The sequence below is a fragment of the Nothoprocta perdicaria genome, unplaced genomic scaffold, assembly GCF_003342845.1.
Source record: "Nothoprocta perdicaria isolate Ctin4 unplaced genomic scaffold, notPer1 scaffold_17, whole genome shotgun sequence".
Lineage (NCBI taxonomy): Eukaryota > Metazoa > Chordata > Aves > Tinamiformes > Tinamidae > Nothoprocta > Nothoprocta perdicaria.
The window spans coordinates 5,833,180-5,859,725 of record NW_020454871.1 but is presented as its reverse complement, the minus strand read 5'-3'; the positions used below and the strand labels follow the sequence as shown (position 1 = coordinate 5,859,725).

The following is a 26,546-nucleotide window of genomic DNA, read 5'->3' as shown; positions in this document are numbered from 1 at the left end:
CCCATAATTGGGCAGCCTCTCTGCTCCCCCGTCCCCCTTCTTCCCTTGACCCGTGTGTCTGGGCCACCGATGGCTCTTGTGTTGGAACAGATTTAACAGAATGAACTCAGTCTCTGTTTGACTGTTTCTCAGAGAAACTCTGATGCCTGGATCCTAGTGCACTGCTCCACCACCTGCAAGGAGGGAGATGGAGGAGACAGAGGAGGGTAGTTTCATTTCTAATTTGTCTTATTAATTGACATAAATGTGAGCATTTTGGCATTTCATGTGAAGGTGATGAATTTTCACATAAATATTATATGTAGAGTGAATTGGTATTTAACAGCTATATGAACAAATAGCGTAAAGCAAAGCTATAATTCAGACAATTCAGCAGAATAAAAACACCTCAGGAGCTCTGGTTATTCACTCCCCTTTGGCAATGTTTATTTTATATGAACAAGCATCTGTGCGATTATATTGTCAGGTGCTACTGCATGATAACATTTAAAACTTGTATCTTATCCATGGTAGGCACTGTTATAACCCAAAAGTCATTTCTGGTTGCAAACTACAGCAACGAAAATGGCATCATATAGTGCAATGTTTATGTCCAAAGTTATTCTACTTCAGCAATCAGACTCCCAAGTTAAATCACTGAGTGATGGAGTTAATTAAGGAGGAGAAGCGCTGCTGTAGTGCTAATGGGCTACAGATATAAGTGCCTCTAAGTGAGGCCAAGCTCGTCAGGAAAGGTAATGTCTTTGTTGCACCAGCTGATACAGCTGGAAAATATATATATATATATATATATATGAGCTTTGGGCATACAAATCCTTCTTTTGCTTTGAGTATATTAACAATTCTGTCATCATAAAAAGCAAAAACACCCCCACCCACACACACATCTAAATAGATAAATCGGGCTTTTCTTCAAGAATTTTACAAAGTAAAAATTGACAGGCTAGGTGCATTGTAGATGAAGAAGACAGATGCCAGAATCTTTTGAATCTTAAAAGGCAGAATATTATTAAACACATCCTATCAGCAAAGTTAGCAAGGGCTGCCATGCAATAGTTCCCTGGTGATAAATCACTGCCTTCCCATCTCTAATGAGTTCTGGTCTCCATTCTTTTGCCTGAAAAATTTGCTCTCCTTTCTTCAGCTGAGTAAAGAAACAGTTTGCTTGCAGAGGTGCTTCTGAGATAGCTACTTTTGGTTTTGCAATAATGCACTAGCTCCGATGTCTTTTTTGCTTTCATCATTCTGCTAATGAGAGGCTGGCAACATCATATTTGATGCCTTCGAGTGCGGCTGCGTTACCGTGCAGTAATGACCCAAACCCAGAAGTCCCCATGATGAAAATTGCTAATGTTCTGAGTTGACAGCAGTCATAAGGCGTTCATATTTACTGTCAATTCCTTATGCAGATAATTTCTCATCTGTTTGTGCTGTTTGAATTGCATAGTTTCTGGTTTTTAAGATTAAGTAATCCATTTTAATATTTTATGTGTTAATCTTACAGAATTTTTACAGCAGATATCTGTTAGAAGTAGGATGAAAATGAAAATTACAGTAATGAGAGAATACTACTAATCTACACAAATAAATATGGATTCTAGATAGAAATATAGCTGAATAATGAAGTGTTCCACAGGACATCATACTAGACAGAATTAAAGAAACAGAAAATACTTCTGATTATAATGTCAACATTCTGTATTACCCTGGTATTGAACATTCAGTAATTACATTTTCACAAAGTTTGCTAGAATGAGGTGCTTCTGACTCCTTAACAATTATACTCACTTAGGTCATACACTGCAAGGTTCAACTCCTAGTAGTGTAAGACTGAGAAAGGAAGGGGTGCACAAAGTTCCTGAGATAGGAGTCCTGACTGTTCTAATAGGTAAAGTTAGACCGTGCAGCAGTGAACATAAATATTACTTGTGTTTTAAGAAGAGAATTAAAGTATATTTTTCATTGTAAATATAACTGAATATGAAGGGAAAATAAGTTTGTTACCATTAGAAAATTGTTAAGAGTTCTTATTTTACCAAATCTATTCTTGTTAAAGTGACTCATGAAAGAGAAGTTAGAAGCTGTTAGCAAGTGCCATGTAGTTTATACGAGATTCAGGTGAATTGAACATATGTGTTACTAGTAATGTGAAGGAGGTATTTAATGGGATCCATGTAAGCACAGGGAACTGAAAGTTTAATTATGATAAACCACTAGTTTAACATCATTACGTTATTGCATTGCTTTGCAAATCCGTCCTGTCAGAATTTTTTGCTTGCTGACACGATTGAAAATAGTCTAAGACCTCTGTTAACTTTTGTTCAATACAGAAAATACTGCAGTATTTTCTATACAGAATTGCTGTAATGATACAGGGGTTTCATTCCGCTGTTAGAATGGTAGTGTGGTAGGAAACGAGATACTTGCTCTCTTTGTGTGCATCTGCACAGGCAAATAAAGGTCCTGGAGCGCCTTGGTCATGCGGAGGGCTGAGTTGTGCCCCTGTTCCCTGGGCCTGGTAGGGAGCATCCCGACAGCTCCACGAGGAAAGCGTGCAGCGGGCGCGCAGCCGCAGGCAGCAGCCAGCGGAGCGTGCAGGGACCAGCAGCGTCTCTGGAGGTCTCTCCATCTCTTTTACTTAGCGTCACGGATGTAAACTTCTCGTCCAAATGACCTTTAATTTATAAGCTTATTGCCTTATAATTTTAACTTGCACAGAACAGTGTATTTTGCAGAATTCTTTAGAGATGCTTAATATTTTATGTTCTAGAAGATTTGCTGTGTAGTAAGATGGGAAGAAATTACTTACAGCAAAAAGACTATAATGTCATCATGTCTGACAGCTCCAGAAGCAAAGAATTTTGCAGCCAAGGTAGGTTGACTACACGTTGAGTCGTTTCAGAAGGTGTAAGCGTAGAATATATTACTTAAAACACAATGTAAATTGCTACATCAACAGATAATCTCATACACATTTCTCTTTCATATTTGCCTTTTCCCAAAATATGTAACAGCAAAAAATACAAGGAATTCAGAGATGGGCGATAAATAATTAGAGGCCTGATAAGATCATAGGGGCATGCACAGAGGGAAACATTAAGTCTGAAGATACAGTCTCATAGAATCAGAATAGAAGGAAAGGGTATGAGATCAGTATGTATATTAATATTTAGCAGAGTCGGCAACTATAACACCAGCATTTAGTTCCTAGTCTTTCTTCTTAGAGCTGAGCATGAATCTCATTGTAAAATTGAGAATCTTAGTGTACACTTTTTATCTCTGTTCCCAAGCATTCAGATTCTTTCTGTTCCTTGTGCTGAATATTTTCCAGTTCTTCAATTTGTGTAAATTGGGCACAATGCCCTGGGTGTAATCCTTGTATTCTCTTCTGGAGTATCACACGCATCTTTCTGTATGCTATTGTCTTTGTATCTTCTGTTTTCATAAATAAGATTATGTTCATTCATCTCTGCATGATAAAATATTACAGACTGCTTTGAAATTGAGTAGTGTTGTACCCACCAAACTTTTAAATAGAAACCTACCCCAGAGTCTCTAAACATATGTTCCTGTTTAGTCAATTAAATAACGGATTGCAAGCTAATTCATACTCAACTGAGACACCTCTAGCTAGAAACATACATGTGTGTATATATATATATTATGTATAAAATTTTGAAACTTAAAAAAAATCAAATATTTCAAAAGTACTGCAGGTTAAGTGCAGATGTTTTAAAGTTCAGTACTTTTGCTGTATGTTTCACTCAGCATTGTAGTCTCCTCAGCAGATGATAAAATAGTTCGATTACCTCTTTTTATTTAGTGGATCCAAAGAGTATACTTCAAAACTATTAAGAAAATGGTTGAACAAAAGACCTGGGTTATTTTTAGAAACAGTTTTTAATTGGGAGCTAGCTAGTGCATAGAGCCTTTAGGTTCCTCTTACAGGATTCCACGTATTAACGTAGTTTCTAGGAAGGGCTTTCTATTTGTCGAAGAGGGGTCTAGACTTAGGTGGGGACCATCTGCCTTCACATGGCACTGCATCCTGAGACCGAAGAGGGTGTTTTTTGATTTTGGATGGTCCTCAGATGGGAATCTGATCTGATGCCAGTTACGGTAAAGGAGAAGTTTTAGCTGAAGTCAGGCTTATGGTTTTATTTTTAGGAACGTCAGTAGATGTATCAGAAACTAATAATGCTGTTATTCCATTTCATATGTAAACTTCCTGATCTAAGAAATTAAGACCTAAACATTTCTCTATTCAGCAACTATTACAAATAAAAACAAATATTGTCATAGATAGACAGCATTGTGTGGGGCAATAGCAGCAGGATAAAAATGCCAAACTAATCTAATTTCCATATCACTCCTGTACACACCAGATACTTCTTGGCTTTTTACAAGTTATGATGCGTAATTTCACTTTTTAGATATTTGAATGATTTTGTTGAAGAATTTTTTATGGAGTCTGCTGTTCATTCAGAGATAAATAAAGTTAATGAGATGTAGGCTTAGTTTCAAGCAATATAAAAATAACTTTGGTAAATTGGAAACAGTCTGTAAACCTGATTAGAAACTCAGACTGGATTCTCAGCTCCGTGGATTTACAGTGGCTCGTTGAAGTGAAGATCTGATGCAGAAGATCTATCTTTAAATCACGAAAGCCCTGTAGTCACTGGTGGGAGGTTTCCTGTGGTGGCAGTAGCATCACGGAGGGTGATGGTGGGATGGGATGTAGCTGTCCCCGAGCCCCGATGCGCTGCCGTGTTGTGGGAGGCAGCGCTGGGAGATAAGGTGCACTGTCAACCAGCAGTGTTTTATGGAATATCGGCTTCGCAGAGCAACTTTGGCCTATCACTTGCAACAAACTAAATTATCTGTCAGATAATGCGTGTGCTGACAAGAGGATAGGGAAGAGGAGAGGAAAGGAGCCAAAAAAATGTTCTGCTAGATAGATGGGGCCATTTATCCCATGCACCTGCAGAAGCAGCGGTCACCTCAGCTGCTCCACGCTTGCCCCTGAGCTCTTAAAGTACCTCCTGGAGGCTGCCTGTCCTGGCGGAGATCAGTGAAATGATCTTGTAGCTCCCAGCCCCGCAGCTCTGGTGTCAACACGGTTTGTCGCACAAATCCTGTGGGACGGGCAGTAGTCCCATGGATTTGCTGTAGAGCGGGAGGTAAGTATGGTACCTCCAGATCATGGACTTGTGGATGCTGAGCAGCAAATGTTATGTCCAAAATTTTGGTAGCTTTCGATTCTAAAATAGCAGGATACAGGATTTACTGAGATTAATTATTATATGAAAGTGCCTTAGCAGATTATTTCAGAGCTCTGGACTGTTGACTCCAGTGATTTAATTTACTGAGGTCTCCAATTTTCTAATATGCTTAGAAGTGCTTTTCTGGTATATGCAAACTAATATTATGGTGTAAACCTTAATGCAAGTCTAAGAATGCTGCCTTGATAAAAGATCAATGAAATGTAAAAGGATTAGGCCTGGGCCACATCCGTGACAGCTTTGCTTACGGCAGCATGGCGAGGCTTATGCTGAGCAGGAGACAGACTTGGTCCTGCAGCCAGGGTAAGCCGTGCTCGCCGCAGAGGTAAGAGTGCTTTGCCCCAGGACCATTCCCAGAGGGAATTCCACCTCTTAGCATGGAGTGTGCCAGGATTTCCCCCTGTGGAGTCGGTGGATGCCAACCCTGTCTTCTTGCAAGCATTTCTGTTGGAGTATTGGAAGCAAACGTAGGTGCACTGAAAGGGGGTGAGGTAAAGGAAGGGTGTGAAGCCGGAGCAGATGCTGAGATGTGCTGGCTGCTGCCATCTCTTCTTGAATCCCCTTGCGGGGCTCCTGGCCATCACACCAGAAGCCTTTGGCAAGCTGTGCCAGGAGGTTTTGCATTAGGAGGACTGTGTAGCTGCTGTGTCAAGGAAATCTGCCACTGTCACCCCTTCCTGGAGGCTGGCACCGAGGTCGCCTTGACTGCACCCCTCTGCAGGCTCAGAGACATGTATGGTATGGAAAGAAAGCGCTCGTACCTGCCTGTGATTTGAGACAGCCAGGGTCTGCCAAGCATCTGGGCAGTTTCATTAGTTACATCCTTTGAAAGGGTCAAAACCTACCTCTCACAAACTCAGTAGCTTCTGAAAGACGAGATTTAGGGGCTGGAAGAGTTTCAGGTTAATAGCTTCACAGTCTGCTCTGTCTGGCAGCAATTTTTATTCAGTATAATTTTCAGGGTATTCATGATATTTTTTATCATTCCTTTACAAGGGAATTTCTTGTCTCGGTTCTCCATGACTTCGTTCCCTGCTGCACCGGGAGTCTTTGGAGACTCCGGGGAGGAGTGGAGAGAACCCGATTTCCTTGTCCCTTCAAACTACCATTATTCCCTAATCGCATCTTCCCTTTGCAGGCACCAAGCTTGCTGCTACCCTGCAGGTCTTGATCTTGCCATCCCTCCATGATGCTCAAAGGCAGCTCCAGGGCCACCTTCATCATCATGGAGCCCTTTTCACAGGCATCCAGATGGAGAAGGTTCCAGGTGGGCTTGAGGAGACCTGTTCCCCAAGTCTAATTGAATAAATGCTGACAGAGAGTAGTAGAAATATGCTGTGGAGTAGAAATGCCTTTCATCATGGAGGATGCTCGTTAGGCAGTGGTTTTGCAGAAGAAATTGCTGCATTGTTTTCTCTTTTGAATTGAAGTGCAAGAGTTTTATTCTTGGAGTGCGTCTGTTTCTTTCACAACTGTTCTTAAATGAGATTTATACCTCATGAAATCATGCAGTATCTGTGCTGTAATTCAATGTCAGGTTGATTTATTTGTTCTTAACCCTCCTACCCCCAAAAATCCTATGACAAATTACAAATGCTCTGTCTTCCTTCATTTTTATTTTTAAACTGAACCGAACCGCAGTGCTGGAGCACGTATAATGTACCTTATTCTGTTTATAGCACTCTTTATTTCATTGAGTAATGTATTTTCTTTGGCAGGCCGCAGCAGGGCCTCGCAGAGACCCAAGTCTCGAGCGTGGCGGGTTGGGTTTAACACCACGCGTTGTGTGGCGCTCGCCTGCCCTGCTCGCACGTGACGCGGGTGTCTCTGCCATTTCAGACATGCCGGGGAGCCCGCACAACCAGTTCACGTTCAGGCCGCTGCCTCCGCCGCCGCCGCCGCCTCACGCGTGCACGTGCGCGCGCAAGCCGCCGCCGCCGGGCGACTCCCTGCAGCGGCGCTCCATGACGACGCGCAGCCAGCCCAGCCCCGCGGCGCCCGCGACGCCCGCCGGCGCCCAGGAGCCTGTGCACCTGCACAACAGCTGGGTCCTCAACAGCAATATCCCTCTGGAGACCAGGTATGTGACCCCACGGCTCCGAAACGGGGCGTGCGAGTCAGGAAGGACGCGTCGCGTTGACCGGAGGTGGTAACGGGGAAGTAGGTTTGTCCTTCAGGCCAAGCCAAGGCGTTCTGAGGCAAGGCTGTATTGCTTTAGTTTCTTCTAGAGGGTTGATGCTCTTTATGGTTTGTAAAGTTTGGGAAGAGATGGAGTTCTCCAAGGTGTGTACATTACACAGCTGTCTCTGATTCAGACTGCGTGCAAGTAAGAGTGGTGCTTGCGTCGTGGTGCCACCATCCCACCTTCTCATGGGGACATCATGCCCGAGCAGTCATCAGCACTTGTGGATTTGGTTAGCAGTTGTGTGTCCTCTGGCAGCTCTAGAGTCACTTCAGACTTCAGCACCCTGTGGTAAAAGAGAGATATCAAGTAATACTACTTTTTTTCTCCATGTTTGTTCAAACATGTAAATGCATATACAGACTCAAAGAATGCCATAACCATTTAATAACACTGAAAGGATGTAAGCCAAAGACATGAATTAAACTTGAAAAACCTTACTTTTTGAAGACAGAGCATGGAGGATTCAACTTCACAATCATCTGTAGTTTCCTATGTTGAAAAATAGCAACAAACAGATACATTGTGTATTCCGAAAAGCTGTGATTCAGTTCCCTGCATCCTGCCTGCAGGGATGCATGCGCAGCTTCCGCTGGCTTTCTGGCCATAGGCTTCTTTGTTCATGGTAAGTACTAGCTAATTTGATGGCCTTTAAGTACAGTCATGTTGCTGACTTGCTGCATTTAATGAGCCCTTGAATTTCTACAACATTTCTCCTTCTATTAGAATCATTGTGAATATAGAACTAGGAAGTTTCAACAAGGATTTTGTTTGGATTTTGAAATTCTACAACGTAAAAAGCACAGGATTGTCTCAATGATACTTGGTGATACTCTAAAGAAGTGAAGAATTAGCTGAGTCATTATATGATAAAACTTGACTTTTTTTTTCAAGCAGGCTGTCTGCTTGAAATACCTCAAAAGAAACAGGAGGAAAGAAACTTTTCCCCCAAATTTAACACAGACAAAATCTGAGTTTCACTAATCGCTCAATCAGTGTATTTTCAAAGTTATATCAAATAGATGAACTAAAAGCATTTTCTTCTATTTGAAATGTGTGTTCAACCACATTTTTCTATATGTCAGAGAAGTGAGAAAAAGGGAGGGGGGAAAAGTGAAAGAATAGTGAAATAACATAAAATGAAAACTCTTTAAAAATTCATTAGCAGCAGCAAAATACTATTATTTCTTAAATACGTTTTTTTAAACACAATGTTCTGTAAATGGTTAGAATCATCCTTCTGTTTATGTAGTTTTTATAATAAGTCTCTCTCATTTCTGTAACAAGGAGTCTTCACATGAAGGGTCCTATCTAGATACCTCTCTGGGATTGAATCCAGATGAAAAGGTACAGGGGATTAGGAATCAGAACCGGAGAACGTGCTGTGGGCTACGCTTCAGTGCATCACCAACCCTGGGAATTTTCTGCATTTCCAAACTTCACTGACTGCTTTGGGTGGTTTTGTGCACCCCAGTAGCTAGCTGCTAGCTAGCTCTCCTGAACCTGCTGAAAGGGTATTTAATCTTAAATCAGGAACCACGAAACTGTTCACCAAGGAATGCCTGCAGTTTATGTAGGGACAAGTGATGTAGCGGGTGAACATGTAAAAGAAAATGTTTGGTGTCACCGTTTCCAAGAACTTAGAGGCATACAGCACAGCCTTAAACAGAGAAAAATAAAAGATTTTTTTTTTTTCCTTCTTTAACAAGGAATGATTCAGGTAGGATCGCAAACACCTGGCCAGTATCTGACTTCTCTTCCCTTTCTCCTGCATGAATATTCATCCCTCTATTAAAAGTAATCCTTCAAAATAAATGGAAGCATGTAAATGGTAGCTGTATTTCTGTTCTAAATCTTTAATAGTACAAAATCTACCTAATATATATGTACTTAATAGGTATAGATTTTTTTTTAATTTGCAACATTTGTAATCGGCAAGAAGATTTAGAGAAATAATTTATTCTGTACTGAAATAACTGGCCAAAATCTACAATGCACATGTTCAGCCTTGCTATCCAACAGACTGTCCGGTTAATCCATAATAGCACACATGTTTGCACAGTTTAGCTACTGCTGCATAATACAGGAGAAATTCCAGACAGATTTCCTAGAACTAATGATGTGACTACAAGTCTCACTTGCTTTGGATGGACGGAAATGAAGCAGATTTATAAGTGGGCTTGTAATGGCAATGTGTCACAGGAAAAAAAACTCCATAGTTCTGAAAGTATATATAGCATAATGACTAGAAATCTATTCTTACATAATTATGCTTTGGAAACCTACATTAGACTGATAAAGGGTGTAGTAGAGGCTTATGCAGAGGTGGTACCTGCCAGAATTTTTGCTGTAGAGTTAAATTTTGTTACATTTTTATAGAAAAGGACTAATCAGAAATTTTGCAAGTGTTGGTGCTTCAGCTAAAGGTGTTGCATGCATGGGAATCCAGGGAAGAGTTTCCATGGGAAACACTCTTGCGGGGACCCAACCTGCTCTCCCAGCTTTCTGGTGCAGAGTTTAAAATAGAAAGGTGAGAACTTGTTAAGTTTGCACCAGCTTTTGCCAAAGCTGAAAATAGCATCTCCATCATCTTCATAGTCAGGGCCAGTTCTCTGCTCCGGCTGTGGGTCTGACTGTACCCAGTTTGAAGCAGCAGCAGAAGCACCGTTGCAGCCTCAGAGGATGAGATGCAGAACAGCCCTTGGTGAGGAAAGAGAAAAAACAATATAAAAAAATGTACCCGTAAGAGATGTAACAGCTTAACCCACCAGCTGACCGCGCTGCAGCCTTCAGGGCTGTAATGTGCCTGTGAATGCAAATGTGTGCTCAGTCTGTGTGCCTGCACACCCAGGGCTGGAAACAACTTAGGCCTTATTAAAATGACTTAGGAACACACAGCAATTATGTTGTGTCACATAGAAAATAATTTGTAAGTGCTGTCAGAAGAAAAGACTGCAAGGTTCTCTCGCACCGCATAAAAACACAGGAAACATTGATTCTCTTTTTTCGCAGCATAATTTTATTGGGCTCTTACATAAATTGATTTTTTTCTTCTCTAGAATGAAGTACTTGCAACCTTCTGCCTATTCCCGTCCTTTCCCTGCTATAATTGTTTTTTTCAGGTTTCATAGATACTTTGCTCTAATGTTTCAAATCTTATGATTTACAGAGTTATACATTGTCATTATCTCTGACAGCCCCATTTGAACCGGGCTTACTGCTTTTCATGGAGTATGTGTTAAACCCTGACAACTCAGAGGAGTGTGTTTTTTCTCTTCTCTGCTCCCTGTTAGTTGACTCAGCGTTTGTTTACATGGCTGAGTTGTTCTTTTTTTTTTTTTCCTGCTGCTTCTTGCTTTTTTTTTCATTCAGGCAATTTCCAAAATGCAAGTGAAAAATTAGATTTTAAGAATGTATTTCGGTTGATAGTATTTCTGATCCACTGTGTATTAGGCTACAGTACCCTCTCAGGGATAAACCTTTGGACTTTTTGGATACGGTTTTATGTTTAGACTCCCTGAGCGTTAGGTGTATGTTATTTTGTGATATTTAAATTCTCTGACAAAATATCAAAATGGACTAATTCCAATTTTGTTTCAAAGTGTGTATTTTTAGCCCTGTATTCTGTGCTTCAGGATTTTACATATGTGCTTGTTCCTTCCTTTTGAAATGAAATTTCTTTCTCGTTCCTATAACCCATTTAGCAGTGTTGGCAGTAAGGTTAATGCTGTGCTGAATGGACTGAAATCTCCCTTCAATGCACTGGAAACGAGCCAAGTCCTGTGAAAAAGACAGCTTAATTTAAGCAATCTTATCACCATGGTAATAGCTCCTCTAAAGGGACAGTGAAGTACCAGACCATGAACCTGTGATTCAATTATCATTAATTTTTATAAAACTTTAAAGTTGTAGGGTAATAAGAGAAGTATTCGGGATTGAAGGCAGTTGTGATTTTTGGTTATTATTCAGGAATATTTCAGGGCCCTAAAATTTGATTCTGGTTCAAAGCACTTAAAACTTGAAGAGTTTTGGAGTTTAAGAAGTTGATTTGACCCCTTATACACTGAGTGGGATTTCTTTCTGTTTTATGTAATTGGTCACAGTGCATATTTAACATTTTCTGGATTTCAGTTTTCTTGAAAGTAGTCTTTTTCTGGTGCTTTTTAGTATAATCTCAACAGCTGTTACTTACCAAAACATTTATTCAGAACAGTGGTCCTTTTCCTTTTTTTTTTTTTTTAATTAAGCTCATAATTACTTGTGCTGTTCAAAATATATGTTCATAGCTTTTGAAGCTGCAGAAACCTGTACATACTCGATCGTGGTCAGTTTAAGCTGGAAAATGCAAAAATAATAATAGCAGTAGTGGTAGTAGCAGTAGCGCACGCGCAGACATCCAGTTCAGTGGGAGATCTTGCAAGCTGCGTGTTTTCTCCTTGGTCACTTCACCCTGAGAATGCAGCTCCACTGCAGAGCTGCACAGAGCATTTTTGTGCCTACCTTTCCACCCTATTTTCCCAGGATTTTTCACAGCTCCGGAGGCAGACAGGTGTTGGTGACCATAAAGCATCAAGCAAGGAGGCAATTACTGCTTGAGCAGGGCAGTTCATTAGTTCGGTTGTGAATGGAACTTACCCCTGAGTTAAATGACCAAAAATAAATGCTAGGGAATATCATTTAGGAGCTTTCCTTCAAATTGTGGTGTTCACTTTCTGCTATTTTGAGATGACTTCTGTGTTTTGTCATTTTCTACCTAATTAAACAATAAATCTAACCCACAGAGAGACTGGTCATATTCAACCCAGACACAAGGCAAGGGTTAGAAATTCCAAGTCCCATGTGCTCTCTCTGCACGGAGGGAAAGATCTAAAAATATTTAAGACTTCTGGATTGAAAAAGATATACTGAAAGTCATAAATATGACCATGAACTTAATATAAAAGCTGTAAATATGACCCTAAATTTAATAATGCAAGGATAAAACCATCTTTTATAGAAGTAAAAATACAAGCATTTGTCAACTCCAGTGAATTATCATTTTAATGTCTCTAGTTATAGCACTTAAGGCTCTGTCTTCCTGTGAATAATTTGGAAGCCAGTCACTACAAGGCAATTTAAGTTGTTTGTATACTCGACTGTAATTTTTTCTTTGGAAGAAGGTCAGATTTGAGCTTTCCTGGCACGGTATGATAGTATTTGTATGTGTAAGTGTTTTTATCTAATCTGAATATAGTAATTTGAAATGTCTTGTTGTGGATAATTCTTGCTCATTTTGAATAATAGACTAGTGTATAAGGTAATAAATGAGAGTAAAAATATGTTGTCGTTTTCTGCCCACTGATACCCAAGTTGGTCAGGTGGCTTCCTATAAAACACACCATTTTCATTTACTAAAACAAAAGAGGAATAAATGTAAGTTTTGAAAGAGAAAAATGTTAACAGGTGAATACAAATGACTTAATCTGATTTGGAAGAGAGAACATCTGTAGCAGAAAAGGACACAGGCATACAAACAATGGTATCCTTTAATTTTAAGAAGAAACTTAAATATTTGGAATGTTATTGCCTGGAAACATGTATCTATACTATGGCATTAGTATAGCAGTGTCACGGTATATCATACTGATGAAGCCCTTGCTAATCTATTCAAGATTAAATTCCACCTCTGCTAGCGTAGCTTTTGTTTTAGCTACTTGTTCAGTAAACAACCAATGAAACCAGAAAAAGATTGAATTTCAGCTGACTGTCGCCTGTTTAAACTGTTTTTGATTGATCTTTGGCACTGTTGTGTGTTAATATAATGATTGTCCCAGATTTCTGCTGGGTCTTTGAAAGCTGAGGTGTCTGGTTAAGGGAGTGGAGTTGCCTTGGGCAGTAACGGGTGAGCGCCACGTCGCTTCTGTTGGGGCCCTCTAACGAAGCGATTAGCAGGGGACACGGGCAGCCTTTTACATCCTGCCACGTGCAGGGTCACAGGGCTGAAGTTTTCAAACACGATGCAAAGTCAATATGAGTGCGTAAAGAGAGGCAATTCTATGGAAATGATTCAGAAAGCAAATCCAGCCCAAGAGGGAATTAAAACAATGCAGTTGTATTTCCAAAGACAAATCTCTGATGGGTCTTTAAAGGAAATTCAGTTCTACATATAAAGATGCAATCATATAATAAATGAGCTACATATTTTTCAAGACCATTTCCCTCCTCTTTCATCCACATTCTCATAAATAAATAGCTAGAATAGGGCACAGGGCTGCACAAGATACAATTCTAGGTCAGATTCTATCTGTAATTATGAATCATGTCTTATAATTCACATACATTTTTGCCAGATTGGTTTTAAACAAGATGGTATTGTTAATATATTACTGCCGCATAACTGCTGTCTTGTTTCTATACTATATATTTCATATATACTGCATATCAGCTGTGTGGGAGATGAGGAATGATTTGTATGCAAAGGTCCATATTCTGATCATTAGTTAAGTTTAGAAGTTTCCTTCCTGCAATAATTATGCTATTGAAGAATGGCCTTTGCTGCTCCTGGTAGCATCTAAATTAGAATTATTTCAGTTGCGTTAACTAGGCAGTGAAGTCACACAACTTATTTAAAAAGAAGTTGAAGAACTTAAATGACCAAACTGAAGACTTCTTAGCTTCGTTGTCACTTAGTTATGCACTAGATAATTAATCAACTAATAACTACTTCATGCAACTGAACTGAATACAGGTATGGATGTATTCCTACTTCTGTTATCCAGGAGAACTGTGGGCAGATCCTCTGTATTTGTCTTTCTCTGAACTCCTTCATTGGATTGCTTTCAAATCACCTTTTTTTCCTTTGTTTTTCTGTTACAAATTTATCATTTTTGGTAAAACAAAGGAAAACATGTTGAACTGTATGAGATGGACTAAATTGAGATTGAAACACAGGGCGAGTTCTCTGAAGCAGTGCCAAGCCCTTGACAGAGTAGAGGGACATGGCTGCAGTACTGGGATAGCAAAATACTCTCTCAGGATTTAACAGAGGAGGCCTGCGTGTGGTTCGTGTTGTTTCTGCAGTGTTACTGCCTTATCACGTGAATTCAGTTGGGGTGTTGCTTCAGGTGTAGCTTTTACAGGACTTAGGTTGCCACTGCAGGTAACAAGCCAATGGAACAAAACGTCCTGACAGAGGAACATCAGGATGGACAGAAGGAAGTTAATTACCAGCCTGTATGTTTTTAGTCACTGTGAATGGAATATTTTGGTGCGAGCTGCACGCCTGCTTATGTGCCGTTAGTCTCGAGGTAGAGCGCGAGCAGTTAGGTGAGCCCTGTGGGACCCCTGGACTGGGAAAGCCAGCGCCTCTGCGAGCTGCAGGACTGAGGGGGCCCAGTTCCTGCCTCACACCACCTAACTCCCCAGAAACTCCCCGTCTGACCAGGAGGGGACCAAGCAGCAGGTTGGGACCTCGGTGCTCCCACCAACCTGCCCTGGTCTGGCCACGCGGGTGGCAGCTGGGCACAGGGCAGAGCGGGAAGAACCGACGTTGTTACCCGCAGCTCCTTGCACTTGGGGTCCCCTGTGTCCTTCCTGCTCCTTACGAGACTGGTAGGATCCTTTCCTCCTTGTCGGATTTCCTGGTGAAAGTTGAAAGTTCAAAAGATTTGGATTTGTAGAGTTGAACAAATATACAGATAGGCAAACAGGTATTACATTACATGATTACATTAATACATATTTTTTTGACTCTGTGTTTTGTACAGTGAAATTATAACTGAGCCTTGAATATTTTTATATCTTACAGCTATCAGTTTTATTAACTGACTTTTATTTCACAGATGCCTATGTCCTTTATTTCTTTTTTCTAAGAGAATTATATTTTCATCTTCATGATTTTTTTTTACATTTTTGGGAACATTTGGGTCTTTCCTATTTAGTATGAGTGGTCTTATCTATTGCTCTTATTCTCTGTTTTTTTCTTGTTCTCTTAATTGAAAAAAAAAAAGCTCTGCCTTTTATGTTAGGTTGAATATTAAGGCACATAACCAAGCTAAAGTCACATATAAACTCCTGAACTGCGATTTTTATTATTTTGCTCTTTAGAGAGAGGCTGATATTATAGAATTGATAGCAACAGTTTACTGTGTCCTAATGTCCTTTGGGAGCAGTGGTGTGCTTAGACGGATGAGTAGTCATCTGAGTTTATGAGAACATAGTCACAGTCTAGCTTTGGAAATTTGTCTTTGTGCCACCAGTGTTTTTCAAATTCTGTAGAAATGTCTTGAGGTAGTCATTATGCGCTCCCCAAAATGGGATGCATAAACAATTGCAGTTGATAATGTTTTCTCAACCGTATTTCATTGGTAGCTCCCTTGCAGTGTAGCTTTGCATCATAATCTCTGTTTTATAACAACAAATTAGAGCTATATCAATTCTCCTGGGTGTGATTATAGTTTTCTATCTGTCTGAAAGGGTGTGAGCTGAATCCATCTTGTGTGTACTCACATTCTCATGCTCTCCTGCTATTAAAGAAACCCCTCTGCACACTAGTATTTTACCATCAGGCTATCAAACCACATTTATAAATCCTTGTGCAAGAGAATGAGATTATTCCTGGCTATTGATTGCTAGGCTATTAGAGCTTTAATAATACCTCTCCATTCAGCATCTCTTTGCCTTTACCTCTGATATCTTTGAACTGTGCACCATATAGGGCAATCAATACTGCCAGTATCAGACCATTTTACAGTAATTTCCAAAATTTATAAAAGGAAAAGTATCAGATAAGTAGGGTTTTGTCATTACGTTCTGAACATCCAGTTAAACCAGTTAAAGACCTGTTGACTGGTTAAGATAAATTACAGTAATACTGCTCTTATTTTATATCCTTATTTTACTTGTGGTTCCTTACGTATATAAGAGAAATTTTGCTTCGAAGTTGACCACAACCAAAAGACTAAGTCACCACATATCTTGTTAACTGCTGACCGAAAAGTGAGTCTACCATATATATGGGCAAAAGCCTTCATGTGTGGCAGTGAAGCAGCCTAAAGAAATATAGAAGCCAAAATAACCAAGCAAAGTCCAGTGGCCTGATAAGGGAGAAGCAGGCAGAGAGAGTCTTGTAGGAAGTTATGTTATTTCATTGGAATTTATTATGGTATTGTATTTGATTATATTTTTTTTTGAACTTAAATAGTTAAAGGGAAAGTTAACATGTTCAGATCATTACCATTTATGAAAATAATCATAACATATAATTAATAATCTGACTCCCAGTGAATGAATGGGAAGGCCAATGGGACTGCTTTGTCTGACACAGCCCCGGGATGCTGTGCTCAGTGGAATCAGGTTGTCAGTACTTGGCTGAATGCTGCTTACATGTGTAGTAGGTATGAAGGCTGAATGTGTGTTACTCAACACAGCAATACCACAAAATTTGGCTCTTAATGGTTTATCAAAAGAATCCATGTAGGCAGACAGCATAACTGTAATACAAACTAAACAGTATTTTCGCTTTTTATGTAACTGCCTGAGAAAAGGCCCTTCAGAAGCAAATCTGCTTGTTAGTACCTTTTTATTTTCTTTAATCTGGCCTTTTGGAGAACTGTAACGTTTCTTTTAAAATGCTACAAGAGAAACAGTTCTATCCAGCTCATTGTCCCATTTTAGCAATTACCATTTTGCGAGCATGGATTTACAATATTCTTATATCAAATGTCCCAGGACACTCATGTTTCCTCTGAGCGCCTGGTTGTGTGTGCGCCCTGCTGTGGATGAAGCAGAGGAGCCTGCCAGGGTGATGGATACGTACACGCACTCAAAACTTCTCTTGCACCTTCCTGAAGGAATAAAGGTGCATTTGTCACCTGAAAGGCTGCAAAGGATGTCAGCTCTCATCAGGGAGCTCCAGCTTGGAAATTTCGCTGTGTCGTTTGGTTTGCACATGTGGTTGCCCACGGCCGCCAGCCCCTCATCCCTGCCAGCTTATCGCTAACCTAAAACAAAGCAAAAAAGCCACAAAAAATGTGTGTTTGCAAAAGAAGAGCACTTTGTATGGTCAGATTTGGTGATGTCCTTTATTGCTACAATATCTGAGCATGTAGAACAGTGAGTTATTTTTTAGAAGTTGAATATCTCTTCCCTAACTCTCCTGGAGAGTACTTTCCAGTCCTGAAAATCCTCCATATTCCTATAGCTGACTGCTGTAGGTGCGTCCACCAGAGCCTGTTCTGCAGGACATATTTCTCTGTCTTATTTTTTATGCTAATGTTAGTCTTTGCTTGGGTGCTTGTTTTGTTGGAGGCCCTCCTCCCACCCCGACTGAACTAGGCCTCCTCCTGGTGAGCTTGCCAGCCTAGTGCATTTGAGAACCACACGGAAGGGAAAAAGCATTTGTAGAGAGGCTGCTCTCCAAATCAGTGTCTCAGTTAAGATTGCTAAACTAAAGATTACTAAAGTGTGTGTACTTTGCTATGCCATAACTATCACTTTTCAAGATAGATAGGGTTGTCCTGAGGGTATCCCACGAAGCAGTCTCCTTTCTCTACTGTTTTTATTTTCCCTATTCTCTGATGACAATCAGTAGTAGAAAATAAGTACAGGGGTGCTGGGAGCAATGGGACCTGGCACACTTTTTCCTGTGCCATCTGTAGGCTGCTTTCAGCAGAGGTTGGTGTGTCTGCATCTCCCAGATACCTACTGACAGTCTCTGGCGTGGCTAAAATGCTGCACTTCCAGTGCAGGGTGTTTCAGTATACGTTTTCCTGTCTTTTATGTTCTCTGAAGGCATATACAGTATTTGCCATGCTACAATGCTTATGTAGTTCCTATCACTTTTGAAAGCACAAACTGGTGTTTACAATGTGCCTCTCTCTCTTCTTTTTGTAGGCATTTCCTATTTAAACATGGATCTGGGTCTTCAGCTATCTTCAGTGCAGCCAGTCAGAACTATCCTTTAACATCCAATACTGTTTACTCTCCACCTCCTAGGCCTCTTCCTAGAAGTACCTTTTCTAGACCTGCCTTCACTTTTAACAAACCTTACAGGTGTTGCAACTGGAAGTGCACTGCCCTGAGCGCTACCGCTATTACCGTGACGCTGGCGTTGTTGCTAGCCTATGTTATCGGTAAGCCTGTTTCTTTGCTACTGAAACTCTTCTTCACCTTTTCAGTTCTGCTGTCATGCTTGCTTTTGCACTAATATAAATATCATGTTTTACTAATAATATTTGCCGCTGGGTGCTCTGTAAATTCTGGCAAGCAAAATGCTAGATTGGCCAGAGGTTGCGTACGACAGGGAATTCTCATTAACTTTCTACTCTGTTAACCTCAATGCTGCCTAATAGAGAAAGAAATATTATTCAAGATGACATGTTTGCACTAGTAGAGGACTCCTACTGATTTTAATTGCTGTGATATTTTTCTTAAAGTAAAGGTTTGATTTTTGTATTAGGACTTACAATGTTGTTACTCTTAAATAATTTTTAGAGATACTGATTACTGTATTGCATTTTTGCCTTGCTGTTTTTCTTTCATTTCTTTGATTTAATCGAAATCGAATACCTTCATGTTTTCCCCTTAGTTTTTGCATCATTGGTTAGACTTGTAGCGGTTTAAAAATACTATATTTATGTTTTAGGGAAAAAAAATAAAAGTTACATATATCAAAGTGGACTTATTTAATTTCAAACTCATTTTGGGTAAGTAACGGATTTCACAATTTTGGTATCACGCTAGATTGATAGGATTTATCAAAACAGTTAGAAACTCCTTCCTTTTATTTGGAAGATAAATACTGAATTGCACTGGGAGTCAATGTGATTAAAATCATATACTAGAGAGCAAAGCTTTTTGACTTACTGCATGACATTTTGGCTGAACATTAATTTGCACGGTGGTTTTGCAGTTGGTGTTTATTGCAGGATGTTTGTTACAATCAATCTTGGATTGTGACTGTGACTTCTGTAAACACACAGAATTGTTGCTCGTATGATTCCCTTGCTCACATAGACTAACTTTGTTGCTGTAGCCGGTGATCTGTAGAGAAGCTGAGCCAGGCTGTCCCAACAGTTTCTTGGCTAATAGGAGTGTCTCTGGGTTTATCTGAAAGAGTAGTTTGCACTTGGTAAAGTTTGTGTGGAGACACCAAGATCTGCCTTCAACCAGAAAAGAAGCCATTGCTTTTCTATATCGCCTGAATAAACTTTTTATGATGGATTTGAGTTTCTGAACCAAGTCCCACTGAAAATTCAGTTATTTCTACTTTCCACTGTATTTTTGGTCCCCCAGTGACAAAGGTCTAGTTACTCTCAGTGACATTTTCATAAAGAGAGATTTTTTTTTCTAGCACCCTGATCTAATGCAGATGGGAAAGCAGATTTGATCATTTCTGGTATATGGTTATCTGAAAGCACCTGAGGATCTAGTAAGCTACATTAATTGCAGATTTGCATAACAGCTGGTGAGCATATGCCCTCAGTTAGGCCTGGCTGTATAATTTTTGCAGCCTCATCTGTTTGCTACATACATATCCCACCCACGTTATCTCAGTTTTAGCTGGATGAGGCACTGCCTGCTTCATACCTGCCTGGATCTGTCTGCCACGGGGAGAAATGGCTTCATTTTGCAGAGGTGCAGGGCTGCCGCCCTCAGCAAGTGAAGAACCTTATGTGAAGTCACTGTGTTGACTTCACACTGTGTTGACAAAGGTGTTTTCTTTGTAGCTACTAAGTTATAAAGGAGTTTTATTTATGTGTGTGCATATATATATATACATGTACAAATGAAGTAGCTTTATAGTTAGTTATATAAAGTAGCTTATTTGTTAGGCAGTACTGAGTAAAATTAGCATACCTTTGTTTATATTTTTTAGTTATTTCCACAACCAAATATAACCTCTGAAACAGAAATACAAATTTAGAAAAATTTCCCATGTGCGTTTGTTTCTTTTCATTTGTCCCAGAAATTTTTCAGTTGCAAAAGCTTTCATGTCCATTCAAATACTAGTTAATTTATTCCAAATTAATATTTATGCTGCCTCTTTCTAACTAGTTAAATATTAACCCAGTTTCAAGCTTCAGATCAAAACAGGCCAAAAGTCTTGGAAATTCAAGGCTTATTCCAGATCAAAAATTTGCAAATGGCTTTAATATTTATAAGGAACCAACGAAGACCAGTGTTGTATTGGTGTAAAATATCATTGATTCCTTTTTCCTCAGAAGATGAATTAGCAAATTTTCCTTCTTGTATTTTTCAGTCTTTCCTTATTATCAGGGAGTCTCAATAGGGTAATACTCGGTGAGCCCTAAGTGTGAATATTGGAGCTTTAACTGAGAGCACATATTTCCTCTGTATTTTCTAACTTTTGAACTCCTAGTTGTTTTTTAAATAATAGTAGTATATATTTTTCTCATATATTCCCATCTTTGCCCTATAAGTCAGCATGTTTATGATTTGGTCCCCCCTTGCTGAAATAAGTTTGAATATTATGGACGAAAAGGAACTGTAAATGATTATGTAAGAGCTGATGTATTGAAAAGCTTTAGTCACAGTATTTAGTTTAGCAAGTAAAATATTTTCATGTTTTAAAGGTTTAGGCAAATGTGCAAATGACCGCTCCAACCGGAGAAACAAATAGCTGACTGTCCTTGAGGGAAAATTACAGGAATACAGTTACAGTCAAAGTTTTTACTTTTAATTATAAAGAGAAGCAGATGAACTCCTGGCTTGGCGCTGGTGCATATTTCTCTCGGTGATGTGAGGTGTTTCTAACGGCCAGAACATGGATTCTCAATTACCACATGAAAGAAACGACCGTATCAGTTTGATTCAGTGCAGTCGATAGCTGCGGCCCTGTGCTCATCTGTTAGTCTGGGCTGCTCTCCCCACCAAGAAATAGCTTCGTGTTCTGGAGCCCTATCACTAAATGCAATCTCTTCTATTCTCAGTGTAACAAGAACTTTAGAATTCATCATCAATTAGAAAAGAAATTCAACCCAAAATTTGAAAAGAGTGTATAAGGCAAATACAAGAGTTAAAATAAGAAGTGAAAAGGGATTTTTTTCTGTAATTCTTCACTACTGCACTATTTTCTTTAAATACAGTATGATGTATGAGGATGTGACTGTTCATCCAGTTAGTTATTTTTAGCCCATTATTCAGTAGGGTTTTTCTTCTGTGATATCTCACCCTGTTTACCAGTATCTGATTCGGACTTGCAAATCACCAGTCCTATTGATCAGAGGTGCTGAACTCCTGCAGTGCCTATTGATTTCAAGAGGCGATGCAGATGTTCGGTGCCGCTGAAAATTGGATCCTGTGTTCCTAGGTTTAACCAGCACTGACTACAAAATGGCTATTTTATATACGAATGAATTCTCGAGCGTGGATGCTAAGTTATCCTGGCCACTGGCGACGTTACCGCTGTTTATGAGTGGGCAGAGGAGGTGGTATCAGGTCTAGGATTCCTCTCATGTAGAGGGAAGGGAAGTTAAAACAGGCCTGCTGTTGGCGTGAAGGCTTAAGGCAGAACGACTAGGCCGGGGTTGGAGGCCATGTGTATTTCAGACCGGGGCCTCGCTGGTGCCGCTGCTGTTGCCACAAGCCTCCCCACGCTGTCCTGTCGTCTAACGTTGCTTTGTTTGGCCCGAGCTTTAACAGCCTCCCCACGCTGTCCTGTCGTCTAATGTTGCTTTGTTTGGCCCGAGCTTTAACAGACGGCTTAGTAATGAGAAGTGAAACCAGGCTAATTATTCTATGTCTGCGTAGGAGGATTGCACGGGAGGGGAGATATTTTTAATCTCAGGTATAGATATATATAAAGGGGGTGGCTTGAACTAGAGGGAGATGCTTGAAAGTTAAGGTGGATAATAAAAACTATATATTACAGAATAACACAGCACTTCAATACAGAACCAAAAAGAAAAAAAATGGTAGGTTGCTTCAGGCTGAAATCCAGTATTAACAGTTTCCAATATCATTGTGGTAGGATATTAGCATTTTATCTACAAAACAAGTCTAAAAGTCTAGAAAGGCACCTGTCTGTAGGTTCAGATTCAGCAGCAGAATTTGACTAGACTCCTAGCTGTCTTAGATATTTTTCTCATTAATTCGCCTTTACACTGGCCACACAGAACTGAAGAAGTGATGTGCAATGTGGCTTTATGCCACAATCAAAATGCCACTCAAATCCATTTTTAAAAACAGAACCTGATAGTAGTTACTGCAAATAACTGCTTTTCTGGTACTTGGTCAGAGCAGGAAGAATAGTGAGCTGCAGATCTGCTCTCTGCTGTGGCTCTTCTAACGTCTAGGCTTCATGTGGGATGTAGTCGTGGGAGAGATGTAGTCTCATCTAATGAGACTTTCCAAAATAACTAAGAACAGCACAGAAAGCTGAACAAAAGCATGTAGTGCAGGTCAACAATTTGCAGATAATTCGCATTTCTAGGATTTCTGTCCTCTGAAGTTCGTCTTGGGGATGATGAGCACAGGACTTTTTTGACATTTCCTCACTACTGAGAGTCTATTCTGTATGTGCGCCAAGCCTCTTATTCATATTCTGCCAAACATGTAGCACAGGAGTTGACAAGCTGTGCTTACACAGAAGGTAGATAAGAATAAATTAAATTAGATCATTGACTTCATAGCAGATGGTGGGTTAATCCAGTTTGCGAAGTCAATTCTGAAAAAAAAATGCTTATATGTTTGTGAATATTTACTTTTACAGTATACTGCAAAATTGCAGAGCTGGATTGCACCTTATCTAAAAGTGTCAGTTTTATTTAAATGCTGCACAAAATGAGCAACCTGGTCATTTACTTAGCAGGTAAAGGCCCAAACTCTGATTCTGAACAGCTCCCAAGTGCTTTTGGTTACAGAAGTAACATGAACTAACCAAAAATCTGCCTCTGGATAGAGAAAATCCCTCAGACAGAATAAAGCCATCTTAGCTTTTCATGTCCTTTTTTCCATGAAGGAAAATTATGGGTAGGATAGAAGATATAGGCCTTTAATTTATCTTCTGCAAGAGATCTGCTTTATACCTAATAATTATTTTTCTTTACAAGCGTAGTAAATTAGCCAGGAGAGGGACCGTAAGCAGACTCTGCTGTACTCCAGGTCACTGCTCTAATGCCACCTTGAGCGACCCCACGCTGCAGCCTGTCCAGGGGAGCCGCTCAGTGTCACGGCACCCACCGTTCTCTTCAGCACCACCAAATACAGTAGCTGGACTAAAATCCTTGTCTATGATGTAAAATCTCTACATCCACTTTTTTGTTGCTACTTTATCTGAAACTTTATTTCAATTAAGCAGCACTATCTTAAAAATATGTTCTGAGTACAGGTAACATCTCTAGACATTTCGTGAAGAGGGTCAGATTTGGCCTTTAGGTATATTTGCCTCCTTCAAATCATCCTAGAGTAACGTAGAGCTCTACGTATAGTAGCATATAACTCATAAGTAACATAGAGCAGGGAAATAATATAATGGTGGAGGGGTGAATATACTGAAAGTTCAAGCAAACTAAGAGAGAATATGTTTTCAGATGAGATTTGCTGTAGCGTGGAAGAGTCAAGGAAACAGAGGAATCAAGATGGATGTTCAGGAATGTCAGGTAGAGAAGCACAGGTGCTGATAGCTTTTATATGAGAGGATTGATCAGGCCCAGGTGAGGGGATATGGGTTGATTCCTCTGGGGACTCACTGCAGCCCTTCCTAACTTGAAGTAGGAATTTTGCAGCTGTGAAGCTCATTGATGTTAAGAAACTGTTTACTCACTCACTTAGTGAAATATCTGAATATTTTACATACGATGCATGTACAATATAGGAAAAAGACTTCGTCAAAGTTCAGTCTAACTTAGGTAAAAGAAAAGTACCACAGAAGAGGGAAGAGGCAAGCTAAAGCTCTCTGTCTGCTAAATACACACGGAATATTCCCTGTAGGTACCTTCTGGAAAAGGTATCTCTAAGAATCAATGGCTTTTGGTTGTAGTCCGGTTCTTACAGGAGTAGTACCTGGATCCAAAGGCAGGTATGTAGTATCCTAGGAGGCAGGATAATGAAAGTCCCATTTACTGCAACATTGCCAGGTAACCAGGCTCCCGCAGTGGGAGAAGCCGGTGGGATTAGTTCAGGCGCACGGTGGTTCCGTAGCAGAGCGCAGTGTTTCCAAGCGCTGGGTCCCTCGTTGTGTAAGAGGAGGCTGCTCTGCCAGTATCACACGCGGTCCCCCACACGCTGCGAGTCAGGAGTCCAGGGCTGGCAGAGCCCGGCATCTCTGCGAGGCAGTTGGTGTTTTTCAGGGAGGAAACAGCCTGTCAAACATGCATACAAACAGTTTTGCTAGCTTGCCAAGCTCTGGCACAAACTGTAAAAACAACAGCACTTCCTCAGCCTGAAGGGAAGACAAAGCAAGCAAACTAGTGGAATCGGTGCAAACGGATGACAAAATGCATAATGTATGTAATCTGGAAACGGTGTAGAGTAAGGAAAAATATGCATTACACATTCAGTTCTTTTCTGTGATGTGCTCTCTGTAGCTGATGTAAATACTCTCTTAAGATAGGTATGATAACAACAGTAAAAATACATATAGAGGTTATGCTTCTTGATTGTATGGGCACTAAAAGCAGTTCTGTATGTGCAATTATGATTCACGTCAGCTGTTAATGTTTCATGTATTAATATAATTATTTGCACTACTATAAATTAAATATGCATTTATTACTTATCGGTCCTATTACACTTGGTTCTTTTTGGTTGTTATTGACTTTTTAAATTGTAATGCCCTGAAGTTCAGGTGAGGAGCACGAGCTGCGAGCTCTGGAGCAGGGCAGGGTGCTGGTGTATCTGTTGTTCCTTTATGTAGCAGTGATCTGTCTTACATTAATAAGCTTGCGGATCAGAGCGGCGGGCTGAGCTGACTACAAGCTCCTTTTAAAGCATTCCCAGGGGCCCACAGCACATTCCAGGCAATGGAATATGAAGCAGTTGAGGTGAATCTCTGGTTTGGGAGCTCTCCTCTGATTCGAGAGTAATCCTCTTCTAGGGAGGGGGAATTGGCATTTCAGTGGTGTCTGCAGAGCCCGGGGCTGATCCTGAAGCCATGGTCTGAGAATTCAGTCAACTTGCCTCTCTTCTCCTGCAGCCAGTATGAAAATACAAATGTGGCACAAAGTCTGTGCAGTGTCACCTCACCAATTCAGCTGTCATTGGCTGTGCTTGGCTTGCCTCGTTCTTTCCTGCTGCTTGATCCAGGAGGCGCAGACCTGGAATGAACCCTGGTGCAGTGACAGCTTGGTGTTCAGTGGTGGCTTTGGCAAGTCCTTGGCAGGAGCCCACTGGAAGCCTGGGTTCCCAGGTTAGCTGTTAAGCATGCAAGGCAGACATGAGCAAACAGATGCAGACAGCAATGTGCTGGTTTCCTGTACATATCATGATTATTTTTTTTCTAAAAGTATATGCAAGTGTAAGGGAGAGCACAGCATCTTTTAAATGAGAAGTCTCATCTTAGATCATCCTCATTTTTTTTTCCCTAGTGTCCTTGAGGTTCCTATACTTTTCAGGAAAAGCTGATACATGGCCTGTATTTTTAGACTTCTGTGGTGGGCTGCAGCTACTCACTGCCAATTGCTGCCTGTGGCTACAGAGATCGTTACTCAATTTTTGCTCTTTATATGATATTTCCATCCCCTCTGTGGAGGGGTATCCTCAATCCATATTTTAGTGGGTCATCAGTCCTCCCTGCTGAGTTACTTCAATACCGAGGCAACCTCTTCCTCGAATAATTTGTCCTCCTCAGTAAGGCCTGGGTAATTGGCTAGAAAGACTGCAGCACAAACATATTATGCTGAAAATTGTACCTTCTGTTGCTGGCTTTCTCCTACAAACCTTCAGTGCTTCATATGAAAAGCAACTTAAAGAAAACATAATAGTGAATGGCTATGTAGCCAGAATGAAGTAAGTAGCTGCATAAAAATATGTTGTACAAAAGGGTTAATAATTAGAAGAGTTTTCCCATTGCACAAATAATAATATTTTTTTCTGTTCTTGTTCATTATAGACTGATTACATGTATTTTAGATACAGAGCTA

The 26,546-nt window shown here is 40.3% G+C and overlaps 1 protein-coding gene across 2 annotated transcripts in view; it reads left to right on the top strand.

Annotated features, from left to right (window-relative positions):
• TENM1 (teneurin transmembrane protein 1) overlaps positions 1-26,546 on the top strand; it is a 210,061-nt gene that overhangs the window by 62,716 nt on the left and 120,799 nt on the right. For both annotated transcript variants that reach the window (XM_026035944.1, XM_026035943.1), the window contains exons 3-4: positions 7,122-7,362; positions 18,337-18,575. In XM_026035944.1, coding sequence (XP_025891729.1) covers positions 7,122-7,362; positions 18,337-18,575 — 480 coding nt within the window. The remainder of the gene's footprint in view (positions 1-7,121; positions 7,363-18,336; positions 18,576-26,546) is intronic.